The following is a 20,443-nucleotide window of genomic DNA, read 5'->3' on the forward strand; positions in this document are numbered from 1 at the left end:
GTCTGTGACTGCTGAGCCCACGCTGGGAGAAATCCTCGCAGCAATTAACTCCTGCAATACCACACTGGCCACTCTAAGTAATCAAATGGAGATTGTCACCAAGGACATGGCCTGTATTAAACAAGAGCTGCGAGGGGTGACTGCCAGGGTGGGGGAACTGGAGGAGCGTGTTGGTGCGACGGAGGATAAATTGCCACCAATAACACGGGAGCTGGGAAAAGCCACGCAAAATATTACAATACTGCTGAACAAGGTGGATGATTTAGAGAACCGCTCCCGTAGAAGTAATCTGCGACTGGTGGGGGTTCCGGAGAGGACGGAGGGGACTGACTCACTGGGCTTTTTTGAAAAATGGCTAATGGACACCTTTGGTAAAGATGTTTTGTCCCCATTCTTTACTATTGAGAGAGCACACAGGGTCCCTACGCGTGCCCCCCCGCCTGGAGCACCCCCGCGTCCCATCTTGCTCAAGCTCCTACACTTTAAAGATAGAGATGCTATCCTGCGCAGATCCAGAGACATTAAGGAACTTGCTATTAATGGGAGGAAAGTCTCCATTTTCCCTGATTTTTCCCTGGAGGTGCTGCGTAAAAGGGCGCAATTTATTGAGATTAAAAAACGCCTACGTGACTTACAGGTGACATATTCCATGATGTACCCTGCTAGACTGCGGATTGATGTGAATGGAGAAACGCACTTTTTTGATACGGCGGGAATGGCGCTGTCCTGGCTGGATATTAATGAGAGGTCCATGAGGAGGAAGAATACTTGAAGTTCTCCCTTTTTTCGCCACCAGGTGTTGTTACTCCTTTTTGTCTAGGACGCTATGCTGGTATAATTACTACTGTTCATTCCATTTCGGATTCAGGGCGGGAGCTGACCGGATTGCTGTGGACACTCGTTACAGTGACAAGCTGTGGACCCTTCTCCCTGCATGGACTCTGGGCGAGTTTTCTAGCCCTGATTCTCTCTATTTGAGAGAAATGTGCAAGTTACACTTGTGTTTGGGGGTAGGGGCGCTGTGCACTGGTGTGCAGTGCTCCCTCTCCCTCCTTTGTTTTTTTCGTTTGTTGTTGTATTCCCTAATTGTTCTGTGGGATGTGATGTGCGTCAGCCGTGTCACCCAATTCATTGTACTGAGGGATGGTGGAGATTGCCTCTCTCCCTCGGGAGTGGAGTATGCTCCGATTTCTCATTTTTTAGTCTGCTCTTATGGCGATATCACTTAATATTGTAGCGTGGAATGTTAGGGGGCTCGGGGATGCAAATTAGAGATGTGCTATATTTACTAATATGCAGAAATTTCTCCCGGCTATCCTGTGTATGTCTGAGACCCACATGGTGAAAGAGAATATTCATTGGATAAGAAAGGGATGGGTTTCACATGAATATCATTCCACGTACTCGACCCATGCGCGGGGTGTCAGTGTGCTGGTGCACAGGTCCATCCCCTTCTCATGTACTAAATCAGTGGTTGACCCTGGGGGCAGATTTGTATGTTTGCTTTGCACGTTATACGGTATACAATTTATTTTGGTTGCCATGTACATCCCCCCGCCCTATTCAGTCGAAACAGTAAAAAGAATCTTGTCTATTTTGGGTTCCTTTCCCCCTGCGCCGACTCTTCTAATAGGAGATTTTAATACATATTTGCATCCCTATTTGGATAAGTTGCATTCGGGAAACATATCAGAAGATGCAGCCTCAACCTCATTTGCTAGAACGTTAGTGGAGCTGGGTATGGTAGATCTTTGGCGTGTCCGAAACCCCACAGCCAGACAGTTTTCCTGCTACTCTAGCTCCCACCACGCTATGTCACACATAGTCTGGGATTCCATGAAAGCCTATGTCAGGGGCTTATATATTAGAGAAATATGCACACGGAAAAGCCAAAATAGACGCTACACCCAGAGTCTGATCCAGGAGGTGTCTGTTGCGGAGGCTGCGGTGATACTCAACCCGACAGAGGAAACTAAAAAAGCTTTGGAGAAGGCACAGGGGTCGCTCAGGGAAAGCCTCATGTCGGCGGCAGCAAATAAACGTTATTTCCTCAAACAAAAATATTTTATAGAGGGGGAGGGAGTAGGACATTTATTGGCCACGGTCATTAGAGCACAGGAGGAATCTTCATATATCAATAGGCTAAAAACGGACTCGGGTGGTCTTGTGACAGACAGTGCGGACATAGTGAGTGAGATAAGGAGGTATTAAATGCGACTATACACATCAGATTGCAGTCTCACGGAGACTGAGATTGAGCAGTACCTGGATGCTCTCTCTCTCCCTGCATTGGCTGATAGCGATAAGGATTCATTGGATCGGGACATCCTGTTGGAGGAGTTGGAGGAGGCGCTTGGTCAGATGCAAAATGAAAAGGCTCCAGGAATGGATGGCCTGCCTGGCGAGTTTTACAAAACCTATGCACCCTTACTGCTACCTAAGCTACTTAAGGTATTTGAAGAGGCTGAAAGGCAGAGGGTCCTCCCGCCATCTATGAGGGAAGCTTTGATAGTTTTAATATTAAAGCCCGGAAAGGATCCAGAGGTTCTGGATTCATATCGCCCGATTTCCCTATTATCAACAGATGTTAAATTATTGGCCAAGGTACTCGCCAATAGGATGTCCCGAGTTATCTCATCTGTTATACAGAAGGATCAGATGGGATTTATCCCAGGCAGAGCCACATCTATGAACCTTAGGAAACTATACTTGGGGATTCAACATAGTTCTGGGGAGTTGGGGGGAAGAGCAATTTTGTCCTTAGACGCCGCTAAGGCGTTCGATAGTCTGGAGTGGGGTTTTTTGTGGGCGGTACTTCGGAAAATGGGCTTTGGACACAGATTTATAAATTGGGTGAGGCTGTTATATGGCTCGCCGGTGGCGAAGGTTGGGGCTAATGGCAGGGTCTCTGAGTCTTTTCCTCTTGGGAGAGGTACTAGACAGGGGTGCCCGCTCTCGCCCTTGCTATTTGCTACTGTGGTGGAGCCATTGGCAGTTGCAATTCGGAAGTCCAGAGAAATAATGGGATTCAGATGTGGAACTGTGGAGTTGAGGATATCATTGTACGCGGATGATTTACTTCTATATTTAGATAAGGTACATTCCTCGATTTTGCCGGCAATGGAGGTCATTCGAGAATTTGGGCTGAGGTCTGGTCTTCGGATTAATTGGTCCAAATCAGCTTTAATGCCGATAGACCCTCTCCCGGCGGATTTCTCAGATTTGCAGATACCGGTCCCTGTAGTTCGGAGGTTTAAGTATCTGGGTATAATTGTTAGTCCTGCCCCGAAGGATTTTCGGGCTCTGAATCTGGAGCCCCTGTTGCAGCGATTTAGAGCAAAAGTACATACTTGGTGTCGCCTGCCGTTGTCGAATATTGGTAGATCTAACTTAATCAAATTGGTAATGATGCCACAATTATTATATTTGATACATAATTCTCCGGTGTGGATCTGTAGGGACTTTTTTGCAAAAATAAATACATTATTCCGGGAATTAATTTGGAAGAAAAAACAGGCTAGGATTCGCTTGGAGATACTGCAGCGAGGGAAGGAGGAGGGAGGATTGGCGGTGCCAAACCCATTCATATACTTTATGGCCTCCCAGATGCAACATCTTAAGGGTTGGGGTAGAGACGGGGCGTGTGACAATGGTGGTGATATTGTGAGGGAAGGATCGGTATGGAAATATCCAGGGTGCCGGTTGGAGGTGGGAAGACGGCAGATAAATGGGGCACGATACCCCACGTTGGCTATGATTTTCAGGGTGTGGGATAGGGGTAAGTCTCTTTTGAAGATAAATGGGCCTACGGAATTGTGGCCATTGTGGCGAAATCCGGATTTGCAAGAGATCAAAAAGCTGGTGGGGTTCGGAAGATGGGAAGATAAAGGGATTTATCTGGTGTCACAAATTTTGCAAAATAATACTCTTAAGAGTTTTGAACAATTGAGAACAGAATTTCACCTCCCGCACGTCTTCTTTTATCAGTACTTACAGCTAAGACATGCATTGGAAAAACAGAGAAGGACAAATCCGGTGATAGTGACACATAATCAAACACTACATATGATGCTTACATCTGAGTCTTCTAGGGGACTTATCTCTGAATTATATAAAAGATTATTGCCTGCCCATCTGGAGACATATCCACTGACTGCTGCTAAGAATAAGTGGGAACGGGACGTTGGCCCCCTGACGGAGGACCAGTGGTCCGATATTCTAGAACAGGTCCCTAAAATGGCGGTTTCTGAGTGCCAGCGGCTTTCGCAAATATATCTCATTCACAGGGTATATAAAACACCCAGCTTATTATTTAAAATGGGACTTAGGCCCAATACACAATGTGTTAGGTGTGGGCAGGATGATGCCCACTTGATGCATGTTATGTGGGAGTGCGGGCACATTGGGGATTTCTGGAGGCAGACCCTGGGACTCATAGCCCAAGTATACCATATCACAATACGACCGTCACCTCGTCTATGTTTGTTGAATTTGTGGGAGGAGGGGGTTGACCCGGACTCTGCAGTGGCCCTGGGAATAGCACGCATCCTGTATCAGGCAAGAAAGATACTTGCATATCATTGGTTGGATCCTATGCCACCAACATTGTCAGAGCTTAAAAATAAACTAAATAATGTCATCAGATTGGAAAGGGGGGCTTATTTAAAAAGAAATGCATTAAGAAAGTTTTACAAAATTTGGCAGCCATGGATGGAGTCACCGGGTCTCCCCTCAGGCGCACTGGTACGGGATGCGATGTTGAACCAGTTGCTGTTGTGCTTGCGATGAGGGGATGCTTGGGGGGTGAAAATAAAGTCTAGTGCCCTTTGTGGCGAAGTAGATTTTGAGTGGCGCGGTGGGAGGGGGCTGGGGTGGATTGGACCTGATATGCGGGGGGGGCGAAATATGATGCGGAGTGGCGCGGCTGGCGGGGATGGTTTTCCTGCTGAAATGAGGCACTGATCTATAATTTTGATTTTTGTTTATTTGTGGAGCCATGTTGTTTATAGGCTCAATTTTATGCAAATATCTGTGTTTTGAGATTTCTTCTTTTTATTTATTCTTACACAGGAAGAGTTTTACCCTTTAAATAATATCTGCTCTCAATGTAATTTTTACTAGCTATATAAGATGTCATATTCTTTCTGTATTGATTCCTGAATGTTTAATAAAAAAGATCTGATTCAAAAAAAAAAAATTTAACTGAGCAACATAACTTTTTGGTTTGTAAGATTTATGCATCTGTTAATAAATCCTGCTCTTGTGTGAAGTTTGAAGGCTCTAACTTATTTGCATCTTATCAAACCTGCTAAATCTGCAGGGGGTTGAATACTACTTGTAGGCACTGTATATGTAATCGATATTACATAGTGTATTAGATATTTACAATTTATTACTGTTTTTTGTGTTCGAAAGTTGTATTCCAATAAATATATATTATGTTCTATCTAAATATCTTGATTATTGTATCATAAAAATAATTAAGTGTCTGATGTTCACATTGTACTACAATAAATTTTTCACTTGAATATAAGCAATATATGTGGGAGTCGTGGAGTCGGAGTTGGAGTCAGTGTAAGGGAAATTGAGGAGTCGGAGTCGCAGGTTTGGCTTACCGACTCCACAGCCCTGCCTGTAAGCCTCCCTTTCTAAACAAAAACAAAGCTTGTAGAACCACAAGTCTCAGAGCAACATTACTGACTTACAGTGCAAAGGACCCCCTTCCTCTACGACACATACCGGCCATTTACAGCTATGCCGGTCACTGTTTCACATACCCGGGGGCGTGGCCTGAACTTCTGCCATGTAAGCAGCAGGAGTTTATAGCTCCAGTGAGGACTTCACCAAAAGCAACTTTAAAGCTACAAGAGGCCAATCTTTTTGCTCCTGATGACCACAGGAATGGTTTGTGACCACTTTGGGCACCTTTTTTCAGTCGATTTTAGGACTTATAAACAGAAGAAATCTGAAGTTTCCTCACATCAGAATATGGGCCTAGTGAAAGTACATACAGGAAGTGGGATTCCACATAAAGAAACTAGCCCCAAGAGGAACCTAAAATGAATCTTCACAACCCTTTCGACCTATCAAGAGGCGCAAGACAAAGTAGTTGCTGATTATAAGATATAGCAACCCCTTTGTTTACCTCTGGAAGGGTTCTGTGACTTCCCGGCAGTAATCGCGGCTTTGAGGTCGCAATTGCGACGCCGTTGGATCACAGGAGAGAGATCCCAAACGCAATTGAGACTCTGTTGGATCGCAGGAGTGATTCCAAATACATTTGAGACACTGCTGGATCACAGGAGAGATTCCAAACGCAACTAAGACGCCGCTGGATCTCAGGAGTGTTTCACACCACAAACGAGACGTCGTTGAAATTGCCTAAGCTAAGATAACCTGCACGATAACAAAATGTGCACACCTAACAGGAAAACTAATACTAAGTCTTACCAATACAGACATTCAAAATCCATAGAAGACCTTTCTAATTTGCGGAGTCCAGTTAGATGTAGGTCACCACTGAGACCAGACAAACAAGAACGTAAGTGCACCAACCAACGCCCACAATACAATAAAGGGGGTAAAGAGGGGCCTAAGAAAACTGTTTCACCCTCAAAAATTCCTACCTTTGCATCCACCCTAAAGGGAAATAATAGAGAAATACAAAAACCAACCAATGGAGATGACATGGATACTACAAAGTCTCTCAAAAGATTCAAAATGGAAAAAGGAAAAGAGAAAGATGCACAAACCACTCATATTACTGACTCTGATGAGTTCTCGGAAGATTACTCTACTAATCAAACCCCCAAGAAACAAGCGGCAAAAAAACACCAGGGAGAACCAACTCAAGAAAGTTTTGACTCTTTTTCACCCCCAGACTTGAAATCCCACCTCACATCTAATACAGTGGTCACGGAAGGTTTCCTTGCTAGCTTGTTTTTGACTTTCAATGAGTCAGTAAGAATTGGATTCGAAAAACATGATAGAACTCTGAAAGAAACCTGTGCGGCTATAAACCAAAGAATGGGAAAAATAGAAGACAGGCTTTCTAAGGTTCAAAAAGACAACTCTTTCTCCTCCAAGCAGAGCTCTTGTCTCCAGGCCGAGATACTGATGTTGAAAAATAAAATCACTGACCTGGAAGACAGAAGCAGAAGAAGTAACCTCAAAATTAGAGGAATTCCTGAATCTGTGACACAGGAAGAACTCCCTAAATTCACAAAAGATTTATTCAAGAAACTGGTTCCAAATTTGACGGATCTTGACCTTAAATTAGATAGAATTCACAGACTTCATAAACCAAAAGGAGTGGCCCCAGAGAAACCTAGACACAATAATGAAGGTCCATTTCTTCGGAACAAAGGAGAAAGTCCTCAGAGAAGATAGAGAGAAGAGCTCCTTGCCTGATCCATATGGAAATTTAAAAATCTTTCCAGAATTTTCAAGGGCCACGATGGACTCCAGGAAAGAATTTAAGGACATTACATCAAAATTAAGAGAACGACGCATCTATAATAATAAATGCCCTAACCAGCTTCCGGTTGTAACAACTTCCGTCCAGTTGTAACCGGTGACGTCACCACACACACACGCACGTTAACCCTCAACACACCACACCTTTCACCTCCACTCATGTCCACTCACTCTTTCACTCCACATACGTTCCTTTCTCTCACTCCGTTTCTCATACTCACACCGTCATCGTCGCTGCCCCGACATCTTCCTCCGCCGCCGCGATCCAGGATCCAGACGTTCTCCAGGCCGCCGACATCGGGATCCAAAAAGATGGCGTCGGCGAAATCTCACGAGATTACGCCGACGCCATTTTGGATCCCGATGTCGCCCATACCAGCGACATGTTGTTGCGGCGACGCCATCTTGAATATCGCGGGACTTCACGAAATCCAAGATGGCGTCCCGCAAGAACATGTCGGCGGCCTGGAGAACGTCTGGATCCTGGATCGCGGCGGCGGAGGAAGATGTCGGGGCAGCGAAGATGACGGTGTGAGTATGAGAAACGGAGTGAGAGAAAGGAACGTATGTGGAGTGAAAGAGTGAGTGGACATGAGTGGAGGTGAAAGGTGAGAGGAGTGTGTGTTGAGGCGGTGTGGTGTGTTGAGGGTTAACATGGCAAGAGGTGTGAGGCTGTGTGCACACGCTGCGGATTTTGCTGCGGTGTACAGTACCATGATTCCCTATGGGAATCAAAAACCGCAGTGCAGACGGTGCGGAATTTTCCGCGCGGATTATCTGCGGTTTTCAATCCGCAGAAAGAATTGACATGTCAATTCTTTCTGCGGATTCTCCTGCGGTTTGCCATCTCCTCTATTGAGGAGATGAAAAACCGCAGGGCAAAACCGCAGAGCAATCCGCAGGTAAAACCACAGGTCTTTTGACCTGCGGTTTCACCTGCGGATTTTACAAAATCCGCACGGCTGAATCCGCACCTAATCCGCAGCGTGTGCACACAGCCTTAACGACGTCGGCGAAATCTCGCGAGATTTCACCGACGCCATCTTGCATTCGTGAAATTGCGTCATTTACCTCACGCCGTAACTATTGCTACCTTGCTACTCTGCCGGTGTCTAATTACAGGGCTAATTTGCCTCTACCGCCATAACTACTGCTGCCTTGCTCCTCTGCCGGTGTCTAATTACAGGGCTAATTTGCCTCTACCGCCATAACTACTGCTGCCTTGCTCCTCTGCCGGTGTCTAATTACAGGGCCAATTTGCCAATACCGCCATAACTACTGCTGCCATGCTCCTCTGCTGGTGTCTAATTACAGGATCAATTTGCCTCTACCGCCATAACTACTGCTGCCTTGCTCCTCTGCCGGTGTCTAATTACAGGGCCAATTTGCCTCTACCGCCATAACTACTGCTGCCTTGCTCCTCTGCCGGTGTCTAATTACAGGGCCAATTTGCCTCTACCGCCATAACTACTGCTGCCTTGCTCCTCTGCCGGTGTCTAACTACAGGGCCAATTTGCCACTACCACTTCATAACTACTGCTGGGCAATTACAGGGTCAATTAGTATCTGTTTACTCTACAATACTCCAGGACGCCTTCTTCACTGCCAGATAACTGCCAAATAGACTCCTTTACCTGTGCCAACATGAGTCATAACAAAAAGTATGCCAATGCCAGTGAAAGGAAAGCAGCTTTAGCACTACGACAAAAACAACGCCGTGCTAATGAGACTCCTGAGGAAAAACACCATCGCCTTGAGAAGATTAAGGCTTATAAACGCCGTCGCCTCACACACGAATCCCCTAACTCTAAATCCATAAGATTGGCTGAAGAAGCCTCTGCACGCCGTCTCCGCCGACAACAGACGGCCTCTTCCTCATCATTATTATTAGACTCACAACAGGATGCTTCCACATCAGTATGTGGAACAATTTACTGCTACACTTCATCCCATATGCCGTTCACTGACATAACTAATCAGCAATCTGTTTCTGCCCTATCAATACCACCATTCAATACCGATGCACAGTATGCCAATGCCAGTGAAAGGAAAGCAGCTTTAGCACTACGACAAAAACAACGCCGTGCTAATGAGACTCCTGAGGAAAAACAGCATCGACTTGACAAGATTAAGGCTTATAAACGCCATCGTCTCACACACGAATCCCCTAACTCTAAATCTATTACATTGGCTGAAGAAGCCTCTACACGCCATCACCGCCAACAACAGACGGCTTCTTCCTCATCATCTATAATAATAAATGCCCTAAGCAGCTTCCGGTTGTAACAACTTCCGTCCAGTTGTGACCGGTGACGTCACCACACACACGTTAACCCTCAACACACCACACCGCCTCAACACACACTCCTCTCACCTCCACTCACTCTTTCACTCCACATACGTTCCTTTCTCTCACTCCGTTTCTCATACTCACACCGTCATCGTCGCTGCCCCGACATCTTCCTCCGCCGCCGCGATCCTGGATCCAGACGTTCTCCAGGCCGCCGACATGTTCTTGCGGCGACGCCATCTTGGATTTCGTGAAATCCCGCGAGATTCAAGATGGCGTCGCCGCAAGAACATGTCGCTGGCGTGGACGACTCGGGATCCAAAAAGATGGCGTCGGCGAAATCTCGCGAGATTACGCTGACGCCATTTTGGATCCCGATGTCGTCCACGCCGGCGACATGTTCTTGCAGCGACGCCATTTTGGATCGGCGAAATCCCGCGATAGTCAAGATGGCGTCGCCGCAAGAACATGTCGCCGGCGAGGACGACGTCGGGATCCAAAATGGCGTCGGCGAAAACTCGCGAGATTTCGCCGACGCCATTTTGGATCCCGACGTCGTCCACGCCGGCGACATGTTCTTCCGGCGACGCTATCTTGACTATCGCGGGATTTCACGATACTCAAGATGGCGTTGCCGCAAGAACATGTCGCCGGCGTGGACAACGTCTGGATCCAGGATGGTGCCGGCGGAAGATGATGTCGGGGATCGTGGAGCAGCGGCGATGACGGCGTGAGTATGAGAGACGGAGTGAGAGAAGGGGTCGTATGTGGAGTGAAAGAGTGAGTGGAGATGGTGAAAGGTGAGAGGAGTGTGTGTTGAGGAGTGTGTGTGTTGAGGGTTAACATGGCAAGAGGTGTGATGCTATCGCATCCTCCCGATGTGATAGCATCGGGCCATAATCTAGTAATCTATAAATGGGGATTTCCAACCAAACTAATCGTCAGATTCAAAGGTAAAGGCAATCTAATCTTCACCCCGCAGGAGGGTCTCAGATTCCTGAGATTTCTGGATAATGAACGAGAATTTCAAGACCAAGACTGATGAGACAACAACCTTTGGTCTCAAAAACCCTGAAGTCTTTTCTCTGGTCCTATGCCATAAACTTATTTGGTACCCCGACCTAGGTGAGACTTTGCCTTGCACAAAGTCCTCCAAGAAAACCGGTAGTTTATTTATAACTACAAAAGTCTAAGTTTGACTAGTTTCTATTTGTATTGTTTTCTGTTAACCTTTTTTGTTTTGACTGTTTTATAGGATACTCATGAGAGTTCTTACTTATAATGTAAACGGACTGAATAGTCCAAATAAGAGATCATATATTTGGAGACAGATAAACCGTCTAAAACCTAGTTTCTGTATTCAATTCGGCCACCTAACTAAATTCCTTCCCCAAAGAAATGCAAGAAGCGGTTATCACAATGACTCCCAAAGTTAAAGGAGACCCAGAGAAAGCCCATAATTATCGCCCCATTTCCCTAATTAATAGCGATACCAAAATATATGCCAAAATATTGGCAGATCGAATCAACAAAATTATTCCCAATCTTTTATCAAATGATCAGATAGGATTCACCGAAGGCCGACAGGCATCCGATGGCACGAGGAGGGTGTTAAATTTAATTCATTTAAGCCGAAAAATGAAACTTCAAACAACTTTTTTAACATTGGATGCCGAAAAGGCCTTTGACAGAGTCAGTTGGCCTGACCTACAGGCCACTCTGAATAAATTTAGTTTCAACAAAAAATTAATTTCTTCCATTTTCACACTCTAATCAAATCCCACCGCAAGAATTTTAGCTAACAACACTCTGTGTGACCCCTTCGGCATTACCAATGGTACCAGACAGGGGTGCCCCCTGTCCCCTATACTCTTTGTTTTGGCTATGGAGCCTTTTGCAGAAAGTATCAGGAAAAATGTAGGAATTAGAGGTATAGCATCTCAAAGTGCTGAACATAAAGTAGGCCTATATGCGGATGATTTGATATTTACTCTAACCGATCCCCAAAATTCATTCAAAACATTAATAGGAGAATTAGACAGATTCTATGAAATATACTATTTCAAAATAAAACCCGAAAAATTAAAATTCATGGCAATTAAAATGAATGAGACAGAAATCTCCAAATTGAAGCAAATGTCCAAATTTAGTTTTGAAGACAACTGTATTGAATACCTTGGTATAATCATTGAACCATATTTACACAAAATCGTCAGAACTAATCTGGACAAAATTTCAAAAACAATCGAATGAGATCTTGCTTATTTCTCCAAATTTGATTTATCTCTGTTTGGCAGAGTGATGACGATCAAAACATTTATCTTACCTAAATTGCTTTGTAGAAAGCACGGAAAAAGGATGATCAAAGGGCAGCCTAATCATGTAAAAAATATAGTTTATAACCAATTACTGGTACAAGTAGATCGGTGCTAGGTGTGCGTCACTCAAAAACACTAACGACGCTTAGGTCCGAGGTAGTGGACACACAGATGAAACAGAGGGGTATAACAGGCACTGCAAGATCATTTAAATGGCTATCAACCCAGGCAAATACCATAACTAGCACATGATTGTAAAGTGCCGCTGTATAACTAAACTAGTTACTATGTCCCATATGTGGCCATATTTGGAGAGAGCACATGGATAAGGCACAATTATCTCAAAAAATCCATAAGTGCAAATTAATGTCACCATCATACAGTGCCTATACCCTGTGTCATATTCCTACACATAACTAGGCAGGCTAGCAGTGCCCAGTGAAAACCCTCATACCAATGACTGATAGAAAATAGCTATAGCATATTGCATGGTATTACCTAATGGTGTCACCAGGGCTGTGGAGTCGGTAAGCCAAACCTGCGACTCTGACTCCTCAATTTCCCTTACACCGACTCCGACTCCACGACTCCGACTCCCACATATATTGCTTATATTTAAGTGAAATATTTATTGCAGTACAATGTGAACATCAGACATTTAATCATTTCTATGATCCAATAATCAAGATATTTAGATAGAATATAATATCTATTTATTGGAATACAACTTTAGAACACAAAAAACTGTAATAAATTGTAAATATGTAATACACTGTATACATGTACATGTATATGGTACAGACCAAAGTTTTGACACACCTTCTCATTCAAAAAGTTTTCTTTATTTTCATGACTATGAAAATTGTAGATTCACTCTGAAGGCATCAAAACAATTTATTAACACATGTGGAATTATATAATTAACAAAAAAGTGTGAAACAACTGAAAATATGTCTTATATTCTAGGTTCTTCAAAGAAGCCACCTTTTGCTTTGATTACTGCTTTCCACACTCTTGGCATTCTCTTGATGAGCTTCAAGAGGTAGTCACCGGAAATGGTCTTCCAACAGTCTTGAAGGAGTTCCCCGAGATGCTTAGCACTTGTTGGCCCTTTTGCCTTCACTCTGCAGTCCAGCTCACCCCAAACCATCTCAATTGGGTTCAGGTCTGGTGACTGTGGAGGCCAGGTCATCTGGCGTAGCACCCCATCACTCTCCTTCTTGGTCAAATAGCCCTTACACAGCCTGGAGGTGTGTTTGGGGTCATTGTCCTGTTAAAAAATAAATGATGGTCCAACTAAACACAAACCGGATGGAATAGCATGCCGCTGCAAGATGCTGTGGTAGCCATGCTGGTTCAGTATGCCTTCAATTTTGAATAAATCCCCAACAGTGTCACCAGCAAAGCACCCCCACACCATCACACCTCCTCCTCCATGCTTCATGGTGGGAACCATCCGTTCACCTTTTCTGCGTCGCACAAAGACACGGTGGTTGGAAGCAAAGATCTTAAATTTGGACTCATCAGACCAAAGCACAGATTTCCACTGGTCTAATGTCCATTCCTTGTGTTCTCTAGCCCAAACAAGTCTCTTCTGCGTGTTGCCTGTCCTTAGCAGTGGTTTCCTAGCAGCTATTTTACCATGAATGCCTGCTGCACAAAGTCTCCTCTTAACAGTTGTTTTAGAGATATGTCTGCTGCTAGAACTCTGTGTGGCATTGACCTGGTCTCTAATCTGAGCTGCTGTTAACCTGCAATTTCTGAAGCTGGTGACTCGGATTAACTTATCCTCCGCAGCAGAGGTGACTCTTTGTCTTACTTTCCTGGGGCGGTCCTCATGTGAGACAATTTCTTTGTAGCGCTTGGTTTTTGCCACTGCACTTGGGGACACTTTCAAAGTTTTCCCAATTTTTCGGACTGACTGACCTTCATTTCTTAAAGTAATGATGGCCACTCATTTTTATTTACTTAGCTGCTTTTTTCTTGCCATAATACAAATTCTAACAGTCTATTCAGTAGGACTATCAGCTGTGTATCCACCAGACTTCTGCACAACACAACTGATGGTCCCAACTCCATTTATAAGGCAAGAAATCCCACTTATTAAACCTGACAGGGCACACCTGTGAAGTGAAAACCATTTCCGGTGACTACCTCTTGAAGCTCATCAAGAGAATGCCAAGAGTGTGCAAAGCAGTAATCAAAGCAAAAGGTGGCCTACAATATAAGACATATTTTCAGTTGTTTCACACTTTTTTGTTAATTATATAATTCCACATGTGTTAATTCATAGTTTTGATGCCTTCAGAGTGAATCTACAGTTTTCATAGTCACGAAAAAATAAAGAAAGCTCCTTGAATGAGGGGTGTCCAAACTTTTGGTCTGCACTGTATATATATATATATACACTCACTGGCCACTTTATTAGGTACACCTGTCCAACTGTGTGTTAAGACTTAATTTCTAATCAGCCAATCACATGGCGGCAACTCAGTGCATTTAGGCATGTAGACATGGTCAAGACAATCTCCTGCAGTTCAAACCGAGCATCAGTATGGGGAAGAAAGGTGATTTGAGTGCCTTTGAACGTGGCATGATTGTTGGTGCCAGAAGGGCTGGTCTGAGAATTTCAGAAACTGCTGATCTACTGGGATTTTCACGCACAACCATCTCTAGGGTTTACAGAGAATGGTCCGAAAAAGAAAAAAAATCCAGTGAGCGGCAGTTCTGTGGCCGGAAATGCCATGTTGATGCCAGAGGTCAGAGGAGAATGGGCAGACTGGTTCGAGCTGATAGAAAGGCAACAGTGACTCAAATTGCCACCCGTTACAACCAAGGTAGGCAGAAGAGCATCTCTGAACGCACAGTGCGTCGAACTTTGAGGCAGATGGGCTACAGCAGCAGAAGACCACACTGGGTACCACTCCTCTCAGCTAAGAACAGGAAACTGAGGCTACAATTTGCACAAGCTCATCGAAATTGGACAGTAGAAGATTGGAAAAACGTTGCCTGGTCTGACGAGTCTCGATTTCTGCTGCGACATTTGGATGGTAGGGTCAGAATTTGGCGTAAACAACATGAAAGCATGGATCCATCCTGCCTTGTATCAACGGTTCAGGCTGGTGGTGGTGGTGTCATGGTGTGGGGAATTTTTTCTGGGCACTCTTTGGGCCCCTTGGTACCAATTGAGCATCGTTGCAACGCCACAGCCTACCTGAGTATTGTTGCTGACGATGTCCATCCCTTTATGACCACAATGTACCCAACATCTGATGGCTACTTTCAGCAGGATAATGCGCCATGTCATAAAGCTCGAATCATCTCAGATTGGTTTCTTGAACATGACAATGAGTTTACTGTACTCAAATGGCCTCCTCAGTCACCAGATCTCAATCCAATAGAGCATCTTTGGGATGTGGTGGAACGGGAGATTCGCATCAGGGATGTGCAGCCGACAAATCTGCGCCAACTGTGTGATGCCATCATGTCAATATGGTCCAAAATCTCTGAGGAATGCTTCCAGCACCTTGTTGAATCTCTGCCACGAAGAATTGAGGCAGTTCTGAAGGCAAAAGGGGGTCCAACCCCTTACTAGCATGGTGTACCTAATAAAGTGGCCAGTGAGTGTATATATATATATATATATATATATATATATATATATATATGAGAGAGAGAGAGAGATAGAGAGAGAGAGAGTGTGACACACACACAGTGCCTTGGGAAAGATACCAAATTTATTGGCTATTTTAAATTTTTGTGGAAATTCAAAAACTGAAAAGTGGGGTGTGCAATATTATTCGGCACATTTACTTTCAGTGCAGCAAATGCACTCCAGAAGTTCATTGCGGATCCCTGAATGACCAATGTTGTCCTAAATGACTAATGATGATAAATATAATCCACCTGTGTGTAATCAAGTCTCCGTATAAATGCACCTGCTCTGTGATAGTCTCAGGGTTCTGTTTGATGCACAGAGATCATCATGAAGACCAAGGAACACAACAGGCAGGTCCGTGATACTGTTGTGGAGAAGTTTAAAGCCAGATTTGGATACAAAATGATTTCCAAAACTTTAAACATCCCAAGGAGCACTGTGCAAGTGATCATACTGAAATGGAAGGAGTATCATACCACTGCAAATATACCAAGACTCAGCCGTCCCTCTAAACTTTCATCTCAAACAAGGAGAAGACTGATCAGAGATACAGTCAAGAGGCCCATGATCACTCTGGATGAACTGCAGAGATCTACAGCTGAAGTGGGACAGTCTGCCCACAGGACAACAATCAGTCGTACACTGCACAAATCTGGCCTTTATGGAAGAGTGGCAAGAAGAAAGCCATTTCTCAAAGATATCCATAAAAAGTGTTGTTTAAAGTTTGCAAAAAGCCACCTGGGAGACACACCAAACATGTGGAAGAAGGTGCTCTGGTCAGATGAAACCAAAATCGAACTTTTTAGCAACAATGCCAAACGATATGTTTGGCGTAAAGGCAACACAGCTCATCACCCTGAACACACCATCCCCAATGTCAAACATGGTGGTGGCAGCAACATGGTTTGGGCCTGCTTTTCTTCAGCAGGGACAGGGAAGATGGTTAAAATTGATGGGAAGATGGATGGAGCCAAATACAGGACCATTCTTGAAGAAAACCTGTTGGAGTCTGCAAAAGACCTGAGACTGGGACGGATTTGTGTTCCAACAAGACAATGATCCCAAACATAAAGCAAAATCTACAATGGAATGGTTCACAAATAAACGTATCCAGGTGTTAGAATGGCCAAGTCAAAGTCCAGACCTGAATCCAATTGAGAATCTGTGGAAAGAGCTGAAAACTACTGTTCACAAACGATTTCCATCAAACCTCACTGAGCTCGAGCTGTTTGCCAAGAAAGAATGGGCAAGAATTTCAGTCTCTCGATGTACAAAACTGATAGAGACATACCCCAAGTGACTTGCAGCTGTAATCGCAGCAAAAAGTGGCGCAACAAAGTATTAACTTAAAGGGGTCGAACAATATTGCACGCCCCACTTTTCAGTTTTTGAATTTCCACAAAAATTTAAAATAACCAATAAATTTCATTCAACTTCACAATTGTGTCACACTTGTTGATTCTTCACCAAAAATTAACATTTGGTATCTTTATGTTTGAAGCAAGATATGTGAGAAAAGGTTGAAAAGTTCCAGGGGGCCGAATACTTTCGCAAGGCACTGTGTATGTGTATTATATACACACACACACACACACACACACACACACACACACACACACACACACACACTGTATATATATTATGTACACTGCTCAAAAAATAAAAGGAACCCACTTAAACAACAGAATATAACGCCAAGTAAATCAAACTTCTGTGAAATCAAACTGTCCACTTAGGAAACAACACTGATTGACAATCAATTTCACATGCTTTTGTGCAAATGGAATAGACAACAGATGGAAATTATTGGCAATTATCAAGACACCCACAATAAAGGAGTGGTTCTGCAGGTGGGGAACTCAGACCACATCTCAGTAGCAATGCTTTCTGGCTGATGTTTTAGTCACTTTTGAATGTTGGTTGTGCTTTCACACTCGTGGCAACAACCTAGCAGAAGGACCGCTACCTCAGCCTTTGTGCAAGGAGGAACAGGAGGAGCACTGTCAGAGCTCTGCAAAATGACCTCCAGCAGGTAAGAAATGTGTATGTGTCTGCACAAACCGTTAGAAACCGACTCCATGAGGATGGTCTGAGTGCCCGACGTCCACAAATGGGGGTTGTGCTCACAGCCCAACACCGTGCAGCCCTCCAAAGAAATGCCACCCCACACCATTACTGACTCACTGCCAAACCGGTCATGCTGAAGGATGTTGCAGGCAGCAGATCACACTTCAGGGTATGTGCACACGGTGCGGATTCTGCTGCGGATCTGCGTTTCTGCAGCTGCGGGTTTGCAGCAGATTTAGGTGCCTTGTACAGTATGATTGTTTTCAATGGTAAACTGGAAAAAGCTGTGCACATGCTGCGGATTTTTCCGCACGGTTTACAATCCGCAGCATGTCAATTCTTTTGTGCAGAAACGCTGCGGATTGACACCTCATCCATTATGAGGTGTGAAACCGCAGGGCAAATCAGCAGGCAAATCCACAGATAAAGTCCTAAAGTCCTGCGGATTTATCTGCGGATTTTACTACAAAATCCGCAGCACCAAAAAACTCCGTGTGCACATACCCTCACGGCGTCTACAAACTCTGTCACATGTGCTCAGTGTGAACCTGCTTTCATCTGTGAAGAGCACAGGGCGCCAGTGGCGAATTTGCCAATCCTGGTGTTCTGTGACAAATGCCAAGTGTCCTGCACGGTGTTGGGCTGTGAGCACAACCCCCATCTGTGGACGTCGGGCACTCAGACCATCCTCATGGGGTTGGTTTCTAACCATTTGTGCTGACACATGAACATTTGTGGCCTGCTGGAGGGCATTTTGCAGGGCTGTGGCAGTGCTCCTCCTGTTCCTCCTTGCACAAAGGCTGATGTAGCAGTCCTGTTGCTGGGTTGTTACCCTCCTATGGTCAGTGTTGCTTAATAAGTGGACAGTTTGACTTCACAGAAGTTTGATTTACTTGGCATTATTTCTGTTAAGTGTTCCCTTTATTTTTTTGAGCAGTGTATATATATTATATTTGTGTATTCATACATACATACACGCAAACACCAAGGAATTAAAATTAATTAAATGAAAGTTTTACTGAAACGCTTCAAACAAAAATTACTTATCAGCCTGATCGGCTCCTCGTGCTCTATATTATCCTGCCTGAATATCAGGCACCATTTTCATTGTGACAGGTTCCCTTTTAAGGAATCTGCATTACAAGATCTGACAACAAGTCCGGTGGTTTAGCTTACCTTGACTATGTCAGATTTGTGTTTTTCTAAGACCTGAAGTGTCTGTGCCGTGCTGGGGTCCACCACAAGAACCAGCGAATGACAACCATAAGCGATCAGACCTTGACAGCCCCTGTTAAGAAAGTCTTTTTAGAGTCATCACCGCAGGAAAAAACAGACTATAAGCAGAATATATAGAAACAAATTTAGATTAGCAACTATTGTACTTCAGTACTGTAAGTCCTCTGTAAGTAACAGAATCCGGCCCTGACCTGAGGAACAGACACCCTTTCACGGAGGACAGTGCATAAGATAGGAACGTGCGCCTAATGGGAGACCCAGCCAGGAGGACCAAAGACTCACAAATATTACTGCATGTATCTAATAGCCCAAGACTGTACAGAGGTAGCCAACTAACATGGCCACCACTAGTCTAAAACCGTTCACATCTTCCCACACATTGCTTTTTTGCTGCTTTTTTCCTGTAGCCAGAACCTGATCTCTTGCGGCTATTTTTTTTTTGCTGCATTTTTCAGGATCCCAAAGATCAGCTCTCATTCCACCTTGCAAGCATGAACAACACAAGACTACCTCTTGAAGCTCATCAAGAGAATGCCAAGAGTGTGCAAAGCAGTAATCAAAGCAGAAGGTGGCTACTTTGAAGAACCTAGAATATAAGACATATTTTCAGTTGTTTCACACTTTTTCGTTAATTATATAATTCCACATGTAAATTCATAGTTTTGATGCCTTCAGAGTGAATCTACAATTTTCATAGTCATGAAAATAAAGAAAACTCTTTGAATGAGAAGGTGTGTCCAAACTTTTGGTCTGTACTGTATATGGGAGACTATCTTTGTGATTAATGTATCATTCTACTTGCACTATGAACTTTATTGAGAATATATTACAATATTTTTATGGATTATGGTCTTGCGGTTTGCTAGCTAGCCCGCTCTGTTACTACAGTTGCTGTGTCCTTCCACACATGAGATTTTGTATGCCCCTTGTTTGCTTTTGTCTGCCTATTTTTGTATAGTAGTTATTGTAAAATAAAATATACAGATTTTTTCAATAATTTTGTGTGAACTTGTACTCCGTTTTTTTGTGTAGGAATTATCTTTGGAGGGTCCATGAAAATTAATGTTGGACTATGAAATTGGCACTTGGCCATTTAAGACATTTTGATATGTATCAGTGGATTTTTTTATTTTTTCTTATCTGCAAGGAGTTTGTATGATCCCCCCGTGTTTGCGTGGGTTTCTTCCGGATTCTCCGGTTTTCTCCCACACTCCAAAGACATACTGATCGGGAATTTAGATTGTGAACCCCATCAGGGACACAGTAAAGCGCTGTGGAATTAATGGCACTATACAAATGAGCAAAATAAATAAATACAAATTTTGATTTAAACTTGGGGGGGGGGAAATAAAATCACAAAAATAAATGGGTTTCACATCCTGTTGTATCTGTGTTTTG

At 44.0% G+C, this 20,443-nt stretch overlaps 1 protein-coding gene across 8 annotated transcripts in view; it reads right to left on the reverse strand.

Annotated features, from left to right (window-relative positions):
• The window catches only part of WDR11 (WD repeat domain 11), a 183,252-nt gene that overhangs the window by 151,166 nt on the left and 11,643 nt on the right, over nucleotides 1-20,443 (reverse strand). For 7 of the 8 annotated variants that reach the window (XM_073546624.1, XM_073546621.1, XM_073546619.1 and 4 more), the window contains exon 2: nucleotides 18,986-19,097. The exons of the other annotated variant lie outside the window; for it this stretch is intronic. In XM_073546624.1, coding sequence (XP_073402725.1) covers nucleotides 18,986-19,097 — 112 coding nt within the window. The remainder of the gene's footprint in view (nucleotides 1-18,985; nucleotides 19,098-20,443) is intronic. 8 annotated transcript variants of the gene reach the window in all.

This window comes from Dendrobates tinctorius, unplaced genomic scaffold (genome assembly GCF_039654945.1).
Source record: "Dendrobates tinctorius isolate UK_male_01 unplaced genomic scaffold, ASM3965494v1 ptg000149l, whole genome shotgun sequence".
Classification (NCBI taxonomy): Eukaryota; Metazoa; Chordata; class Amphibia; order Anura; family Dendrobatidae; genus Dendrobates; species Dendrobates tinctorius.